Source organism: Python bivittatus, unplaced genomic scaffold (assembly GCF_059951505.1).
Source record: "Python bivittatus isolate LINGU-HERP-01145 unplaced genomic scaffold, Pbiv_v1 ctg000330_np1212, whole genome shotgun sequence".
Lineage (NCBI taxonomy): Eukaryota > Metazoa > Chordata > Lepidosauria > Squamata > Pythonidae > Python > Python bivittatus.
Genome location: NW_028277058.1, coordinates 22,832,877 through 22,848,371, shown reverse-complemented (window position 1 = coordinate 22,848,371; position 15,495 = coordinate 22,832,877). Strand labels below are relative to the sequence as shown.

At 36.7% G+C, this 15,495-nt stretch overlaps 2 protein-coding genes across 5 annotated transcripts in view; both read left to right on the top strand.

The window, feature by feature from the left end:
- The first annotated feature begins 710 nt into the window (after nt 1-710).
- Nucleotides 711-7,364, top strand: CCDC107 (coiled-coil domain containing 107). The gene is made up of 6 exons (XM_007440008.4): nt 711-973; nt 1,873-2,078; nt 3,233-3,299; nt 5,005-5,095; nt 6,282-6,391; nt 6,829-7,364. The coding sequence occupies exons 1-6, from the start codon at nt 820-822 to the stop codon at nt 7,098-7,100; spliced, it is 900 nt and encodes a 299-aa protein (XP_007440070.1). The 5' UTR covers nt 711-819; the 3' UTR covers nt 7,101-7,364.
- Nucleotides 7,365-7,553: 189 nt separating this feature from the next.
- CAPS2 (calcyphosine 2) overlaps nt 7,554-15,495 on the top strand; it is a 47,336-nt gene continuing 39,394 nt past the window's right edge. For all 4 annotated transcript variants that reach the window (XM_088141825.1, XM_088141824.1, XM_007440007.4 and 1 more), the window contains exons 1-5: nt 7,554-8,273; nt 9,608-9,704; nt 11,783-11,829; nt 13,381-13,426; nt 15,369-15,488. In XM_088141825.1, coding sequence (XP_087997951.1) covers nt 9,642-9,704; nt 11,783-11,829; nt 13,381-13,426; nt 15,369-15,488 — 276 coding nt within the window. In that variant the 5' untranslated portion in view covers nt 7,554-8,273; nt 9,608-9,641. The remainder of the gene's footprint in view (nt 8,274-9,607; nt 9,705-11,782; nt 11,830-13,380; nt 13,427-15,368; nt 15,489-15,495) is intronic.

Sequence of the window (15,495 nt, the reverse complement as noted above, 5' to 3'; positions counted from 1 at the left end):
GTAATCCTTCAGGTGGCATGTCTGTGAGTGGTAAGCAAGATAGGTGCATTGGCAGATGGCCACACCCTCTAAAAACAAATGAGGGTCTTTCCTTGCACCAGGGTAAGGCTGTGTAAATTTGCCCAAAGTCTGCACAGTATGCAGTATTTAATACTTCAAAGATGTGTATTTCATTTTAGATGAAGCCTTTTTAGACCCTGTGAAAGCAATGTGTAGCCAAAATTATATTCCACATAGCAACATACACTCCTTAAATTGTTTCTAATATCAGCTACATATTTCGGTATCCTACGTCTGCATTAAAATTTATGTGCCCCACTATTAATACCTTTAGCTTTCTTCTGCATTCACAAAACTGTGATAATGAACTGAAATTGAATTCTGAATCCAAAGATATTCATTCAAAACACTGAAGAATTATTGATCCCTTTTACCCCTTTTCTCATCAACACTGCAGTAAACATCTCTGATGCTGAACTACACGTTTATAATATCCTATCATAATTGTGATGCAGTGGTTTTTCCTCACTTGCGCAGAAAAGTGAGATTTTATATTAGAGGCGCGTAGTTTCCGTTGAATTCGCTCCCCTTGCGTCCAATTACCGCCACGCCGCCGACATTCCCCGGAGCCCATCAGGGGGCGCTAGCAGAAAATGAACCGAAGAAGGTCTTTCTTCTCAAGTCTATGGTTTGTTTGTCTTCCGTTCCCCTTTCCCAGCTTCCTTCCAGGCAGTATTGGTTCATTCGGGTGGCTGTAGGTGGCCGAGAGGAAAGCCGGTAGCCCCTTCCGGAGGGCAGTTTTTGTTCCTGCGTGCCGCCATGGCGCTTTCTTCGATGCGGCAGGTGTTCGTCTCCGTCGTGCTGGTGCTTTGCGTGTTCGTAGCGATGCCCAGGATATTCAGTGGGGGCGGGAAGTCTCCGCGAAGTGCCAAAACCTCCTCTGGCCGGCCAGCTCCTCATCAGCCTCGACGTGGTATCGTACCGGCGCCCATCTCCTCCCTCTTTCACAACCCATCTCTCCATTGCAGTGCAGAGGGAGACCAAGATGCTAGCGAGGCAGCTATAATTTTTCTTAAGGGGCTTTCCTTGAATAGATGTTAGCTTGCTTTGGGGTCGTTTGAAAGTTTTAGGTTGAAATATATATAGAACGCTGGGGTTATTCCTCCAGTGAATTACATTTTGTTAATGAAAGAGCTAGTTATTGACATAACAGAGCATATGGAAAGGCCCTGCTCATCTTCTTATGCTGCAGCCGAATGAAATTGCCACAAGTCCTGCTGGCCTGACATTAAAATTTAGTCTGCAGATAGGGAACTTGTGTTAAAAGGAGCTGATTCTAAAGTGCCAGATAGAGATGCTCCTTAACATTTACACCAGCTTCAACTGTAACTGGAATTACTTGGAGAAGCTGATTCTTCCCTAGTTAGGTCAGCCTTTCCTGGCCTGATGTGGTGCATATTTGTTGGGTTACTATGCCTAGCACTTCCTAGTCGGCATGGACAGTAGGGTGTGGGCTATAGAAAATGGGGCTTGTCCTCCAGCACATTTGGAAGGCACCAAGATGGAAAAGATTGCTTTGGATTATTTCCCAGAAGGTTGCTTTTTTGTGTTGTAGAGATGCCTTTCTGTCTCTCTCTCTCTCTCAAAAAACCATGCCATGTTCTCTTTATAATAATGTCTTTTCCACCCCTTTTCTTATGAACTGTTACTAAAGCTAAAATAGCACAGGAATTCTTATTAATGTGTTTATCAACAGAACCCCAAGAAAATCTATACAGATATTGTATTTCAGCACATGAATTCCAGATTACAGCCCTAGTTTTTATTAACTGGATTAAATGGCTCTGAATTATTAAAATGTTTATTCTGTAGGTGGACCTGAGAAGATTCTGCATTCACAGATGAATTTGGAAACTCCTGAAAGTAAAACATATCAAAGCATCCAGCAAATGAGAAATGCAATGGAGAAGGAGTTGAAGACAGAACACACTAGAGGCAATGGCAAAGACTTTGCTTTAACCCTAATGCCATTATATGCTATTAGTGTGGGTGTGTTTGCTTTATACAAATTCTTAAAGGTAAATATTAAAAAGTCAAATCTAGAAGTCCAGTTAGATACAGGTGGAGTTGTGTTGTAATAAGCATCTTTATAAATGTGTCTTATTTTTTCAAATATACAGTATCACATAGAAATACAAGTTTTCCTTATCTTAGTAAATGCTGAGGTAAAAGTTAAAATATCACACAATCTGATGAAAGGTATTGGTATAGAGCAGAAGTACACAACCTGCTTCTCCAGGTCTGTATGTAGCTTCTGCATGATTTTTGTGGCAGCTCCTAGGACCTCCCAAGAATACAGTGGTACCTCGGGTCACGAACTTAATTTGTTCCGCGACTCTGGTTGCGACCTGAATTGGTCGCGACCCGAATCAAATTTTTCCATAAGGTTCAATGTAAATACGGTTAATCCGTTCTGACCCCTACGAATTTGGTCGCCAACCGATTTTGGTTGCGTCCCAAATCAAATTTTCCCATAAGGTTCAATGTAATTACGGTTAATCCATTCTGAACCATATGTATTTTTTTTTAAAAAACCACAAAAATATGAAAAAAAATACAGTACAGTGCAGTACGAAGAGAGAGTACGCTAACCTTGCTCGAGGCGACTTCTGGTGTGGGGGACAGGAAGGTGGGTGGGGAGACGGCTATTGCTTGGAGGGAGAGTCCCCCTCCCTACAGGAAGCCACGACCACGTGTCACGGCAGGGAAAATGGCCGCGGATCCTGTTCGTTACCCGATGTGGAGTTCGCGGACGGAAGCAAAATTTTGCGAACGGTGCTGTTCATGACCCGAATTGGTCGTGAACAGAAGTGTTCGTGACCCGAGATACCACTGTACTTGGGAGAAAATAATGTATATATGAGAAGTAATTAAATTTGCTATATTTTAAATCAAATTGCATTTTGTCCTGGTCTTGCCATCTTTTTGGAAGTTGCATCATGCAACTGATAAAGTCTTGACCTGAAAAAGGTTGCATATCTCCAGTTTATAATCTACTTCAGATGCATATTCTGGATTGCTATTGACTTAAATTTATTAAAGTAGTGAAAGTAACTAGAAATCATGCCAATGTAAGAATATTTGGGGGGGGTATGCTACTTTATACTACTGTTGGTTTATTAGTCTTATATATTTGAGGCTACTATAGAAATTATGTTTTATTATTTTATAGATGAAATCTCAGGAAGAAAATTTTTCGAAAAAAGAAAAAAATGCAGAAGACAAAACAAAAGAAACAGGTAAGAACTGGGTCAAAATGTTTTGCTTAGAGTTTTTATATCCTTAGTGACCTAGTACAGATTATTAAATGTTAGTTTAATGTGGAGATTTATATATGAGTTCATTAATCACAGCTTCCCCATTCAGACAAAACAGAAAGGTTTATGCCAGATTTTATTAGTGCTGCATTGCTTAATTGGTTAAGTGGAAAACTCTTTTTGTCTTTATTTAAATTACTGTTCTGTGATGGTAAATTCTCTGTTCATCCAAAGAGAACAGCTTCTCATCCAAAGAGAACACCTTCTTAAAGCTGAAAAACAACCAAAAGTTTAATATACTTTGCCTGAAAAGTGAATGCATCAGCAAAGAAAAAAGGTTATGAGGAATTGTGTCTCTTTAGAATTCTTTTTCATTATTGACATTCTTTTAGAAAAACCGAATTCATGCTGATAGAAGTTGCAGTGGATGATTGCAACAGCTTTTGGAGGCAAAGCAGAGACTTGATTCTTTAGATCAGAAAATGGCATAGTTAAAAGCCTTAATGATTGATTCATGTGAAAAGAGTCACTCACCTTGAGAATCCTAATAAATAATATGCCTCAGACCTTGACACAGTGTTCAAAATAAAGACATTCAAGATGAAATGATCCATTTGCTAGGCAGAAATAACTTACACTCTTTAAATATTCCTTACAGTGCTGAGAAACATCATCAGTATTTATGGAGAAATGTATACATGAGTTCTTTTCATTCCAGGTATAGCTGGACATTAAAACTGCTTATTGTGAGGGTTTCTATTTCAGTTCACTGCTGGAATGGCAGTCCTATTGCAGTAAAAATTTTTGCTCTGCAAAATGGAATCATATCTGACTTCATAAACACACAAGCTATTTAGCAAAGTTATTTTGGCAGCAAAACAATGATAATTTCATTTTAATTTTTAAACAACATTTTGTTTATCCCTGGATAAACAATATACTGTCTCTATAACTGAATACAAAATGGTTTAATCAACATTCTATTCAAGTTGAAACAATTTACATTGGTTATCTGAAAGTATTTTTTAAGAATAATGTTTGGAATTGAGTTATCAGTAATCTTAAATTCAATAAAATAGATTGCTAATTAGGCCACCTTGTATATAGCATGACACTGTAGATATGACTTCAAAGAAATAAAGTCTTAAAATGTATCTAAATGGGGCATTCATTGTGTTGATTGTATTGGAGCTAAATCAGCTTAAATTCCTCTTCAGTGCTTTGTGGCTTTGTCTATAGTAGTTGTCTTTGTTAGAAATGGCGTTCCTTTCTCAGTTCAATCCTTCAAATCTCTGTAAGGTCATTTTTGAAAAATATCTAGGCATAAAACAGTCTAGTTTTGTTTTCTAACAAATACACATGAAAGAATAGGAATTATTTAATGTGTATTTGTTAGAAAAATGTTTTGTTTCAGAACCCACAGTCTGAACAGAACTATGGCTATCATACTTCCACTTCTGCCTATTGCTTTAGTTTTTTGTTTAATCCTAACAATGTTAAATCTGAAGTAAATTTCAGTGACTTTAAATAAAATTTAGTGTTATGCCATTAAATGCTCTATAGGCTGGATATAAACTTCCTCTGGAAAAGTAAATATAAATTACTTTTTAATTGTCTACATATAGTTATTGTAATCTTTCTCATGAGTAATGCTAGCTTTTTAAAAAGCGTATATTCTCACTTTTAGAGCATCAGCTTTTGGAACTGGAACAACATCTTGCACAAACAGAAAAAATGTTAAATTCATTATTGACTCAGTTAGATCCACTTTCAAGCTGGTGAGTAAAATAGACTAAATCATGGCATTTCATTTAAATAATATGTTGTTTATCTTCAGATATGGGAGAGAATGTTTGTGAACTTAAAATAAGAACAGAAATGCCAATATAATACCACAAATGAATGGCATGGTTTTTCCATATTTTTGGCAATGCTTATTACAACTGATGTTTCATTGGGACAGTTTTACCCCTTTTAATAATTTGCTATTTGTAATTCATAAAAGGAATAATAATTAAAATTTCAAGGTGCCATCATTTTTTACCATTTATTTCTTTCAGACACATAATTTTTATTTATTGTTGAAAAAATTATACCAGTATCATCTTAATGAGGTGGTTTAAAATTTATAACATTAAATATGCCATTGAATGAATGAGAAAATAAAGGTACATCAAGCTTTTTTATTTCTTTTGTTATGCCTGTTATGTCTTGAAGTACAAGAATGTAAAGATGCCTATAGTTGCTCATGACTACTTGAAAGTGAATATAGCTAGTTTCTATTTCTGCATTATCAAAATAATTGTTTGCAGATTTGTATTTTAGAATTCTTGCAGCAGTGGCTTTTTAATGTAACTAAAAACATGTAGTGAATGGCAAATTGAAGGAATTTCCAGTACTTTGAAAAGGCTGTACTAATATCATTGAAAATTCCATTAAAAAAAGTTATCAGACTTGAAGGCAGTAACCTGGTTTGGATATAGTACTAATCTGTGTTTTATATTGTATATATATGTTCCTAGAATAGCCTTAAGATAGTGAGTAGAAACTTTCATTTCAGTTCCTAACTTAAGGAGTTTCATATTAGCTGGGTTCTCACCTAATACTGTTGGTGGGTGGGGATGGGAGTATATAGAAACAAGCAATGTAAACATCAGTTTGAAATTTAGTTTTTAATTGAAGTAAAATATAATTAGTGTGCTTGTGGTTCATCTAAATTTACAATAATATGTTATATCCATGATTGAAGAATGGCATCCTGTACCATATTTGCCAGGTTCCCTTGACCCTCTGTGCAGCATTTTCAAAAGTAATGGAGTTGCTGCTATAGGAAAATTTTCTAGATGCCTATTTGTACCATTACTATTCCATGTCCTAAACATGTATTCAACTTCTTATTTTAATGGAACTGTAATAATTATTTTCTGTCCTGATTAATTAATTCCTAAGTTTTTGGCTTTTCAGTATAAATACACTGGCTTCTGAGCAGAAATATGAAATTATGGAACAACTTGAGTCCATTAGGAAGCTGATGAAACAAAGTGGATTGGACAAATCGGCCATGAAACCACAAGGTACTTTTTGGGAATTTTAAAGCTTTCTAATAAATTACTACTTGATATCCTGATTATTATTTTTTAAGAAGGTTTTCCTACTCTAACAAATGTTGTAACAATCTGCATGTTCTTTGGTGTATATGAGTTTCCTTGTTCCATTTGATCTGTTCTAGAAGTTCCAAGCAAGGGCAGACTTCTTACTGTTTCTCACCACACTAGCTAACATATTATGTATGACCTATTAACTTGCTTGTTGAGCAAACTGCAACAACTTGCTTTATGATTTAATAGATAAAAACTGGTCATCTGTCAAACTATTTTAACGTGCTCTGTATTGTCATGTAAAACAAAATCTCTTCCTTGTTTCTAATTTTCTGATAGTAAATTGGTTTAATTGCAAAACCAGCAACATAATTATAATGTTGTGTTTCCATTTTCTTTTTGTGTGTATTAAGATATTAGCCATACATGCCAAGAAAAGCTTGAAGATCTTATTCAGTCGTTCAGTGAACATCCTGAGGCAAAAGTGGATGAGGGGATTTATGAAAAATGTGAGCATGATATCTTATTTGAAGATATGGAGGAGCCTCATGGTGTAAAAAATTATCAACACTTTGATCATGAATATTTACTTAGTTCAATGGAAGAACCAAAGAAGACAGAAGTAACTAATCAAGATGTAACAGAATTAGATACTGGGTTAAGACGACGACTTAGGAATGAATGAAAGTTATACTTGGGAAATTGTAATGAATTTTGCACATATTATACAATGCACTTTTAAATTCTGAAATATATTCACATGACTGCTGTGTGTTTTAAAATAAGATATTTATGAAATTTTCCTATTTATTCTGAATAAAATAATTTCTGCATATAGTACACTGAAAATTCTATATAGCATCATAATCACACAGATTCATTTTTTAAAGCAATTAAAGTGTAGTAATGGCCACAGAAGATGTAAGTTTGTTAATATGCCCCTGCAGAAATGATTTACAACAAATATGGAATGTTACTCCTGTGTTAGTTACTTTACATTTCAGTGTAAATTTAGTATCGATTCTGATTCTGATACTCTCTTGTTTTGAAACAGTGGAAATAGGTTTATTCCTTTGAAACAAACTACCTATATTTCTTTACATTAAAGGTTCTTTTGGTTGCTGAACAGTATTGAAAAAATAAAATGTAGCAGTTAAATACAATATATGCATCAAGATAGCTAATTATAAGATGAATTGCACATGACACTGAAGCTATTATTATATTTAATTATTTAATATTTAATAAGATGTTTTGCTGTCATTTAGTCTACTTAGTGTTCCCTAAAGAATGAACCAGAACTTATACTGCTCTCCTCAGAACAGCTGGGGTTCTGTGTTAAAACTACTGAATCATCTGTACAGCTTTGCTATGCATTTATTTACTAACTGTGGAAGATGCTACTTTGGTTAAATATCTCACTGTCAAGTTGATGTAAATACTGATTAACAGTGGGCCAAGGATGCATCCTTTAACTCCCCTTGTGGTTGTAAATGCCTCACACCTTATTCTCAGATTGCTGTTGTCGTGTAATATATGTATGAGGGAAAGGAGGTGATAATCCATTGAGTATGGATTAGCAGCAGCAGCAGCATAATTCTCATAATCTGCAGCCATTTAATGACTCTCGAAATTACTCTACCGAGACCCTGTTAAGTGGAAGACAGCAGAACCTGAGAGAAACGTACACCTGAGCAGGCAACTGCTTCCCAAACAAAAACCGGACGGAAATCAGGAAAAGGAAACAACCCGGTCAGGGAGCGCGCTTCAGACTTTTCGTGAAGGCGCGCGCAAAAGGGGCGGCGAGCGCGCGAGCTGGGCGGCTAGGACCGAGCGAGGAAAGCGTTGGCGGGGAGAGGTGAGGGTGGCGGGGGCGGTTCGGTCCCCCCGAGCTGGGTCGCGCGCGTCCTCCTCCCGTTTGTTTTCGAGGTCACTTTCTGCTTTTCAAAGCGGGGCGCGGGAGAAAGGAAAGCTTTCTGTTTGTTTACTGGGAACCTTAGCAACCATGGCAGCGCCCCGCCCCCCCAGTAAGGGAAATGAGACGCGGGCCGAATATTCTGCCATTGAGAAACAAACAAACCAAAAACCCCTCATAAGACGAAAACAGTTGGGATGCCTATTTCGCCCTTCGCTCTCCGGGCTCTGTTAGAATTATTTTACAGAAACTAACCGGGTCAACCCACGTAGAAGAAAGCGTCTCCCTCTGAGCATGCGCAGAGCGTGTTTTCTGCGTGCAAGGCATTTTGTCTGATAGGTGTTGAGCAGGTGCAGGGAAATCGGGTTTTGTCACTAACTGCGAAAGACGCAAATTTGCTTAGTTTGCTAGGAAGTCACAGTTGACAGCGGGCTCTCGAGGCAACAGGTCTCTGTTGTGTGCGAGTTTTGGCTGAGAAAACATGGATACTTCCGGCAGGTCTTCCAAGGCTTAGAACTTACCGCTTTGTTCTTGCTGCCCCAGCTTCTGATCTGAAGTCTTGGCGAAAGCCAGCTGTGCCTCCCATCTACAGGCAGCGGATTGGCTGTGCGTGTTCGTCTGTTGAAACAGGCACTCTGCAAAAAACTCTATTTGTACTGTTCTCTGTACTGCCTTTTCCTTCCACTCACACGTATATCTGCTTATGTAAAAGTACGGATGGTACTGGTTATTAGGCCTATGTAATCTTCAGAAAGGAGCTTTGCAACACACCTAGGTGTGAACACAGCATCTACCTGCTTTTTTTTTTTAAAACAGTCACATCTTTCCCTAGTATCATATGGTGGCTGCAGATAGCCTATTCTAAAATTGAAATAATATTTGAATGTTTATGGATTCTGGTTGATCAGCCATCTCTGATTGCACTGTCCGTCTTCTGGATATATCTATAAGTTTTATTGTATGAATATGAGAGGTTTGAATAAAACTTTGCAAAATATTATTTCACAATTAGTTAATCTCTTGTTTCTGTGTCAAGATATGTGTGTCTTTAGGGCCAATAGTATGCAAGACTGGTTTCAATGACTAGCAAGCTGCTTCTGCTGGGATTCGAAAATGAATTGAAGCTGTTCGTTGTAATAAATTCTGTTCAATGCTTTTGAACAGAATTTCAGTTCAACAGAAGATATACTAAAAGTGAAAGAAATACCTGTTTTATTTTGTTGAAATCCTTCTTATAGCACTTGGTCTTCCCCCACCAGTCACCTTTCTAATTTTAGTTTTCAGCTCCATTTTAAGTTGTAAACAATTCAAATGGACTTGGAGGTTAAAGGAATTGCTGCATCTCCAAGGAGACAAGTTCCACTGTCCTCTCAGGTAAATTTAAAATTAACTTCATAAAATTAAAAAATGAATGTTTGTTTTTAAAAGATTAATGTCTGTAATTAAAAAAAAACAATGCCAAAGAGTTTAAGAAGCTAAGAAAAATAGAAATATATATGATTGCTATGAATTACAGCATCCAACTCTTTAAAGACAGCTGTACCTTGTGATCAGAAACATGTATGCATCCATTAACTATAGAGAAACAAGATTGTACTGTATAGCCGTACATCACTGAAACCTGGTTGGGTGTTTGCGTGTGTGTGGGGTTCCTCTGTAATAAACAAAGTGTGCCCTCCTGGCTTTGAGCGTGGCACCAGGGTAGGGGTGGGGGAGTGACTGTTGTTATCTGGAAGTATTTGGTCACTTTTAGGGGTGGTACTCCAAACATAGCCAGGTGTGGTGAGGTTGGGCCATAGGGATCAATTGGGACTGCTGCATGCTTAGTATCCTCTCTGAAGTTTAGCAGCATCCCTTGTCTGAGCTCTTTGACTCATTTCATCAGGTTAGATACAGTGGGGACACTCCAGGTCTCTTCTCTTACATGTTGCCATCTAGTGGACCTAGGAAGCACTCCTTCTCTGTGGCAGACCCTGGCTGTGTGGAACACCTTCCTGCTGAGATCTGGCAAGACCCTACCTTCCTAGCCTTCCACAGGGCCTTGAAGAGCTCAAGCATTGCAGTAGAGTGAGGGTGGAGCCCAGTGAAGTTGAATGTTGATGTGTGGGGGAGTGTAGCTTTTGGGGCACTGGGAGTTTCTGTGCTAGCTTTATTTTATTACTTTTTTGTTGTTTTTATTGTTGTTTATAAGCCACCCAGAGTTATTGGTGCATAAGATGAGCGGCTATATAAGTCTTTTAAATGAGTAAAATAACTAAATAGATACCATTTTGGTTGGCTATTGAAATGTTTCAGAAAACTTAATACTATTAAAATGAGTAATTTTTTGTTGGAAATGTTGGGTAATATTTCAGAAAAAAAAAAAGATCTGGAGTTGTTTCAACCATCTTTCTGAAGAGCGCACCATACATTTCTTCTGTCAGTTAAATGTAACTGAAAGTGATTTGGAAAGTGAAAACAAAAAAGATCCACATTTCCAAACATTGTTTATTAGCACATATGTTCCTGGTTTGGATCTAAAATTACATTTCTCTTCATTTGTACAAATACTCTCTTTCTTTTAGATATATAATTGTTTTCTAATAGCTACTATTTTGTTGTATAAATCTGCATCCTTAGGGCATACCAGTTATAGTTGATGTAATCTGCAATAATTTTAAGTAGAGTTCCTATCTTATGGTCTATTTCTTGCTTTTGTTTTAGAAAAACCAAGTGTTTTATTAAAGAAATTTTATTTTTTTCTGAAATGGCCCTAGTGACGTTTCAACAGATTATGTGAGAAACATTTTTCTGTTTTAAGCTTTCTGATTGGAACAGTAAAACAGAGCATCTTCCGGGAAGTAATTTTCTGTACTAACGTACTCTTTCAAAGAGCAAGCTGATGTACTTAGTTGTACTGGACTGTTCAATTATCTGCTTGAAAGGGCAAGTTGATATGTTTCTCCCCAAGTAATTTGAAAGAAGCATCTGGTTTTGGCAGTATTTGTTGATATATTATCTCCAATATATAAGAAAATGTCATGAGGTGGTAAAAGGAGGAGGAAAGTTTCTGTCCTTCCTCATGGGATATCCATTTTACCTCCCAGGGCTCTGGTTCCCATACTTCAGAAGAAATTAAATAATTTTCATTTTCATTCAGCTGTATTGAAAATGAACCCCTTAGAGTTTGGTACAGGATAGGGGGCTATATAAATGCTTGAAACAAACAAACCAACTTCTATAGATAAACTTGTTACTCCATAAAGTACCACAGAACTGACCAAAGCTCTTTAAAAACATAGCTTCCATTCCCTTGGATTTCCCTTTAAATAAACTACTGCTCTATAGTAAATTTAATTTCCCTATGGTATGTCTTTCTTTTAAAATCTGACTCTCATTTAATGTCAGAGTTTCATAGAGTATGGATAAACACGAAAGCAAACAAATAAACAAAAGCTTTATGTTATTTTTAGGGTTGGAGGCCAAACACAAGATTAAGCCATGGTCCTCGACCAGCAGAGTAAGTTTATTTTCCTTTTTAACCATTTCTGTGCAAAACACATACTAATTTAAAACAAACAGTTCAAGAAACACTTTTTTCCTTTAAAATATTTCTGAACTAGGGATGTCACATTGAGTTTGGCAGGCAGCTGAGAGGGATGACAATGCAAAGAAAGAAGTGTCCTGTGTTCTGACATGAAATCATAATTATGCTTTATATATTTTGCCAAATATTTGAAAGATGGAATTAAATTTGCTGAGTGGTAGTGGTAGTATCGGATTCAGGAGTTGTGCAGCCTCGTGAAAGGTTTCTGCTGGCTGAAAGTTCCATATGCGTTTTAAGTTATTCAAGCAGACACTGAAATTTCATTATTTTTAACTCTAATGTCACATTGTTCATTTGCTAATATTGATTTGAAATAGCAGATTTCAAAGGGTGATTAGCAAACATTGCCATTCCCTTGCTTCTGTAAACATGAAGCTGTCTGTGGCTGTCTGGATACAATTGTTTGAAAACTAAAAGTGATTAATATTGGAATTCCATTTTTACTTTCATATCCCACCTTTCCTCTAGGAGCTCAAAGCAGCATACACAATATTCCTCCTCTATAATTTTTGCTTTACTTAAGTATTTAGCAATGTAGATACTTTAATGTTGATAGACTGAGAACTAATGCTTAAAGTTAGGAACTGTAGAGTAAAATGTTCAGTTCTGTAGAGTAAAATGCTATTATTTCAGAGTTCTGTATGTAAAGTATATAAATATGTTTTGCATATTTGTAAAAACAATTTTGCACAAACCTGTGTAAATATATTTTATGGAATGAGCCACCCAGAGTCACCCTCTGGGGGATATGGGCAGCATATACATTTAATAAATAAATACATAATAAAGTATATTTAAAGATGTTTGGGATCGTAGGGTGGGACTAAGAGTTTTTATGCATGGAAAGAGAGAGATACATTGTTCCTGCTGAGGAATATTTGAATCAGGTATGTGGAATCTTTAGAATTATGTGCTAGAGAATTTAGAAGAATTTTGAAGGTAGAACACTAGGTTTGATTTCTAACTAATGGGCTTGAAGCTACAAGTTAGTATAAATGCAGAATGATGATAAAAGCCTTGCTAAGCACTTTTCTCCATCTTAACATTGTAATTAATTGGTAATCTCTCTATATTATGCTCACATGCCACAGATTAATTGTGACCTATATGCTTTTTTTTCTTAATTAAAATAAGATACAGATCACATTTAATATAGATACTTTCTGTATTTATACAAACTTGATATAAGTGGAAGATGGTCTGTATGATTATAAACAACCGATTTGCTATCAATTAATTATGAGAGATAATAGATGATTTTGACTTGCTGATTTTTAACAGAAATGTAAAAAAAAAGTCTCAAGTACTACTTTCTTTGCTTCCTGAAAAAAAAGTGGGCTTTTTTTTTCTTTAAGCCATTTTAAAAAAATCAGCAAATCTACTTTGAAGGAAAATATTGGTGACATCTGAAAATTGGGGAAATTTAAACCTGTATTATAATTTAAAATTTCTAATTCTCCATAGAGTGCCATGTCTTGACTTGGGAAAGTTGGGAGATTCAGAAGATGAGGTAATAGCTGTTTGTTCTTTTGGAAATTATTAAATATATGCAAATACTAAATATGGCAGTTGTTAGAATACAAATACTGGGACAGAAATTAAAGCAAATCTCATGGCATGCCTTAGTTTTTACTTGCTTGTCATTTGCTAATTTTCCTGGATTTATATAAATATTTTAAGAAGCTTATATACAGCTATATTTGTCAAGTTGGTCATTAAATAACTGAAAAACTCCTTCTCTTTTATCATCTTATTGTTAAGTTATGTGAAACCCCATGTTTTATTTATATTTATTTATATATCAAATTTGTCATTGCCCATCTTGGTAAAATGCCTTTGAACTGTGGTGCTGGAGAAGACTCTTGAGAGTCCCCTGGACTGCTAGGAGGTCAAACCAGTCAATCTTAAAGGAAATCAACCCTGATTGCTCATTGGAAGGATCGATAATGAAGCTCAAGCTCAGATATTTTGGTCACCTAATGCGAAGAGAGATCTCTTTGGAGAAGACCCTGATGCTGGGAAAGATTGAAGGCAAAAGGAGAAGAGGACGGCAGAGGATGAGATGGTTAGATAGCATCACTGAAGCAATGAGCATGAAACTGAGCAAACTCAGGGAGGCAGTGAAGGACAGGAAGGCCTGGCGCAATATGGTTCATGGGGTCACGAAGAGTCGGACACGACTTAACGACTAAACAACAATCTTGGTAAAAAGCGACTCTGGGCAGTTTACAGAAAAGATAAAATTAATTAAAAATACAATATAAGAGTAGTCCTAAATAAATAAGTATATTCCAAGTTTTGATGGTAACTAGCGAGTATTAGGCTCAGGGAGCATCATCAGGGCGCCAGCCACCCCCAGGGTTGGTTAAAACTCTTATTGCCCCACACAAGCTGGCAGAGCCAGGTCTTTAGTCCTTTCTGGAAAGTCAGGAGGGTAGGGGCCTGCTGCACCTCTGGGGGGAGAATATTCCAGAGGACGGGAGCAACGGCAGAGAAGGCTCTCCTCCTTGGCTCCGCCAGCCAACATTCCCTCGCTGATGGGGTCCACAACATGTCCTCTCTGCCTGACCAGGTGGTCGATGTGATGGGGATGAGACGGTCCCTCAGGTAGCCTGGACCCATGCCATGTAGGGCTTTAAAGGTAATAACGAACACCTTGAATTGGACCCGGAAGCAAACTCCCACAGTAAAGGTGTTATATGTGCCATCCTTGGGCCACCGAAGATTGTCAACGCAGCCACATTTTGAACCAGCTGTAGCTTCCAGATACCCTTCAAGGGTAGCCCCATGTAGAGTGAGTGTTCAACATTAACCTAGACAAGGTAACTACTATATATTCTGAGAACAAAATGAGCTGTCAACCATGGCAATTTGGATATTAAGATTAGATTTATCCAGAGTATGGAAAAAGTATTGCTAAGTATAAGGCCAAATTAGCAATTTTACTACTATGGCTGCTTGTTTTCACCCTAATTTCATGGGTGTCATATCAATTTAATACATTATTAATTATTTAAAAAGTTTAGATTATTGCTAAGGTGTTCTTTTCTAAGCATAAGTTCAGTAACAGATATAGTTGGCTGTGTACATATTCAGCCTGGCACACATGCCCATAATATACCACCCAGGTTTCTTCTTGGTTTTAATTCAAAATGAAGGAAATTAAAAACAAACAAAACCCAAATAATTCTTTAATTTCAGAACTAAATAGATACAGTTACCTGATGTCCATTTTACCACATATAAGTCTGATTTGTGATTAAATTCTTGACACATCAAAAATAATATTGATGAGTAGCAAATCTGAGCATGAAAACTCCTTGAGTAATTTGCCTATCTGCACTGGTGCTGTGTACCAGGATCTGTTTCCATTATCTGAATAATCTGAACTTTTTGAATTTTTAGATGAATTTCTTTCATTACTATTAAATAAATGCTTCCTTATGTTTTAGGATGGAGATAACAGGACACCCTACAGTGCTGGACGAACTCACACTGGTCCTCCACGTAGATCTTTTAGGGGAGGCACTCAAATACAAAGTACTCACACACAATATCATAATGTAGAACAGGTAAGTT

Bases quoted from the DNA above. Each gene is read 5' to 3' on its own strand.
- CCDC107 (XM_007440008.4), top strand. From the start codon at position 820: ATGGCGCTTTCTTCGATGCGGCAGGTGTTCGTCTCCGTCGTGCTGGTG. The intron at 2,079-3,232 runs GTAAATATTAAA...ATTATTTTATAG, and splicing joins CTTTATACAAATTCTTAAAG to ATGAAATCTCAGGAAGAAAA. The intron at 6,392-6,828 runs GTACTTTTTGGG...GTGTGTATTAAG, and splicing joins ATCGGCCATGAAACCACAAG to ATATTAGCCATACATGCCAA.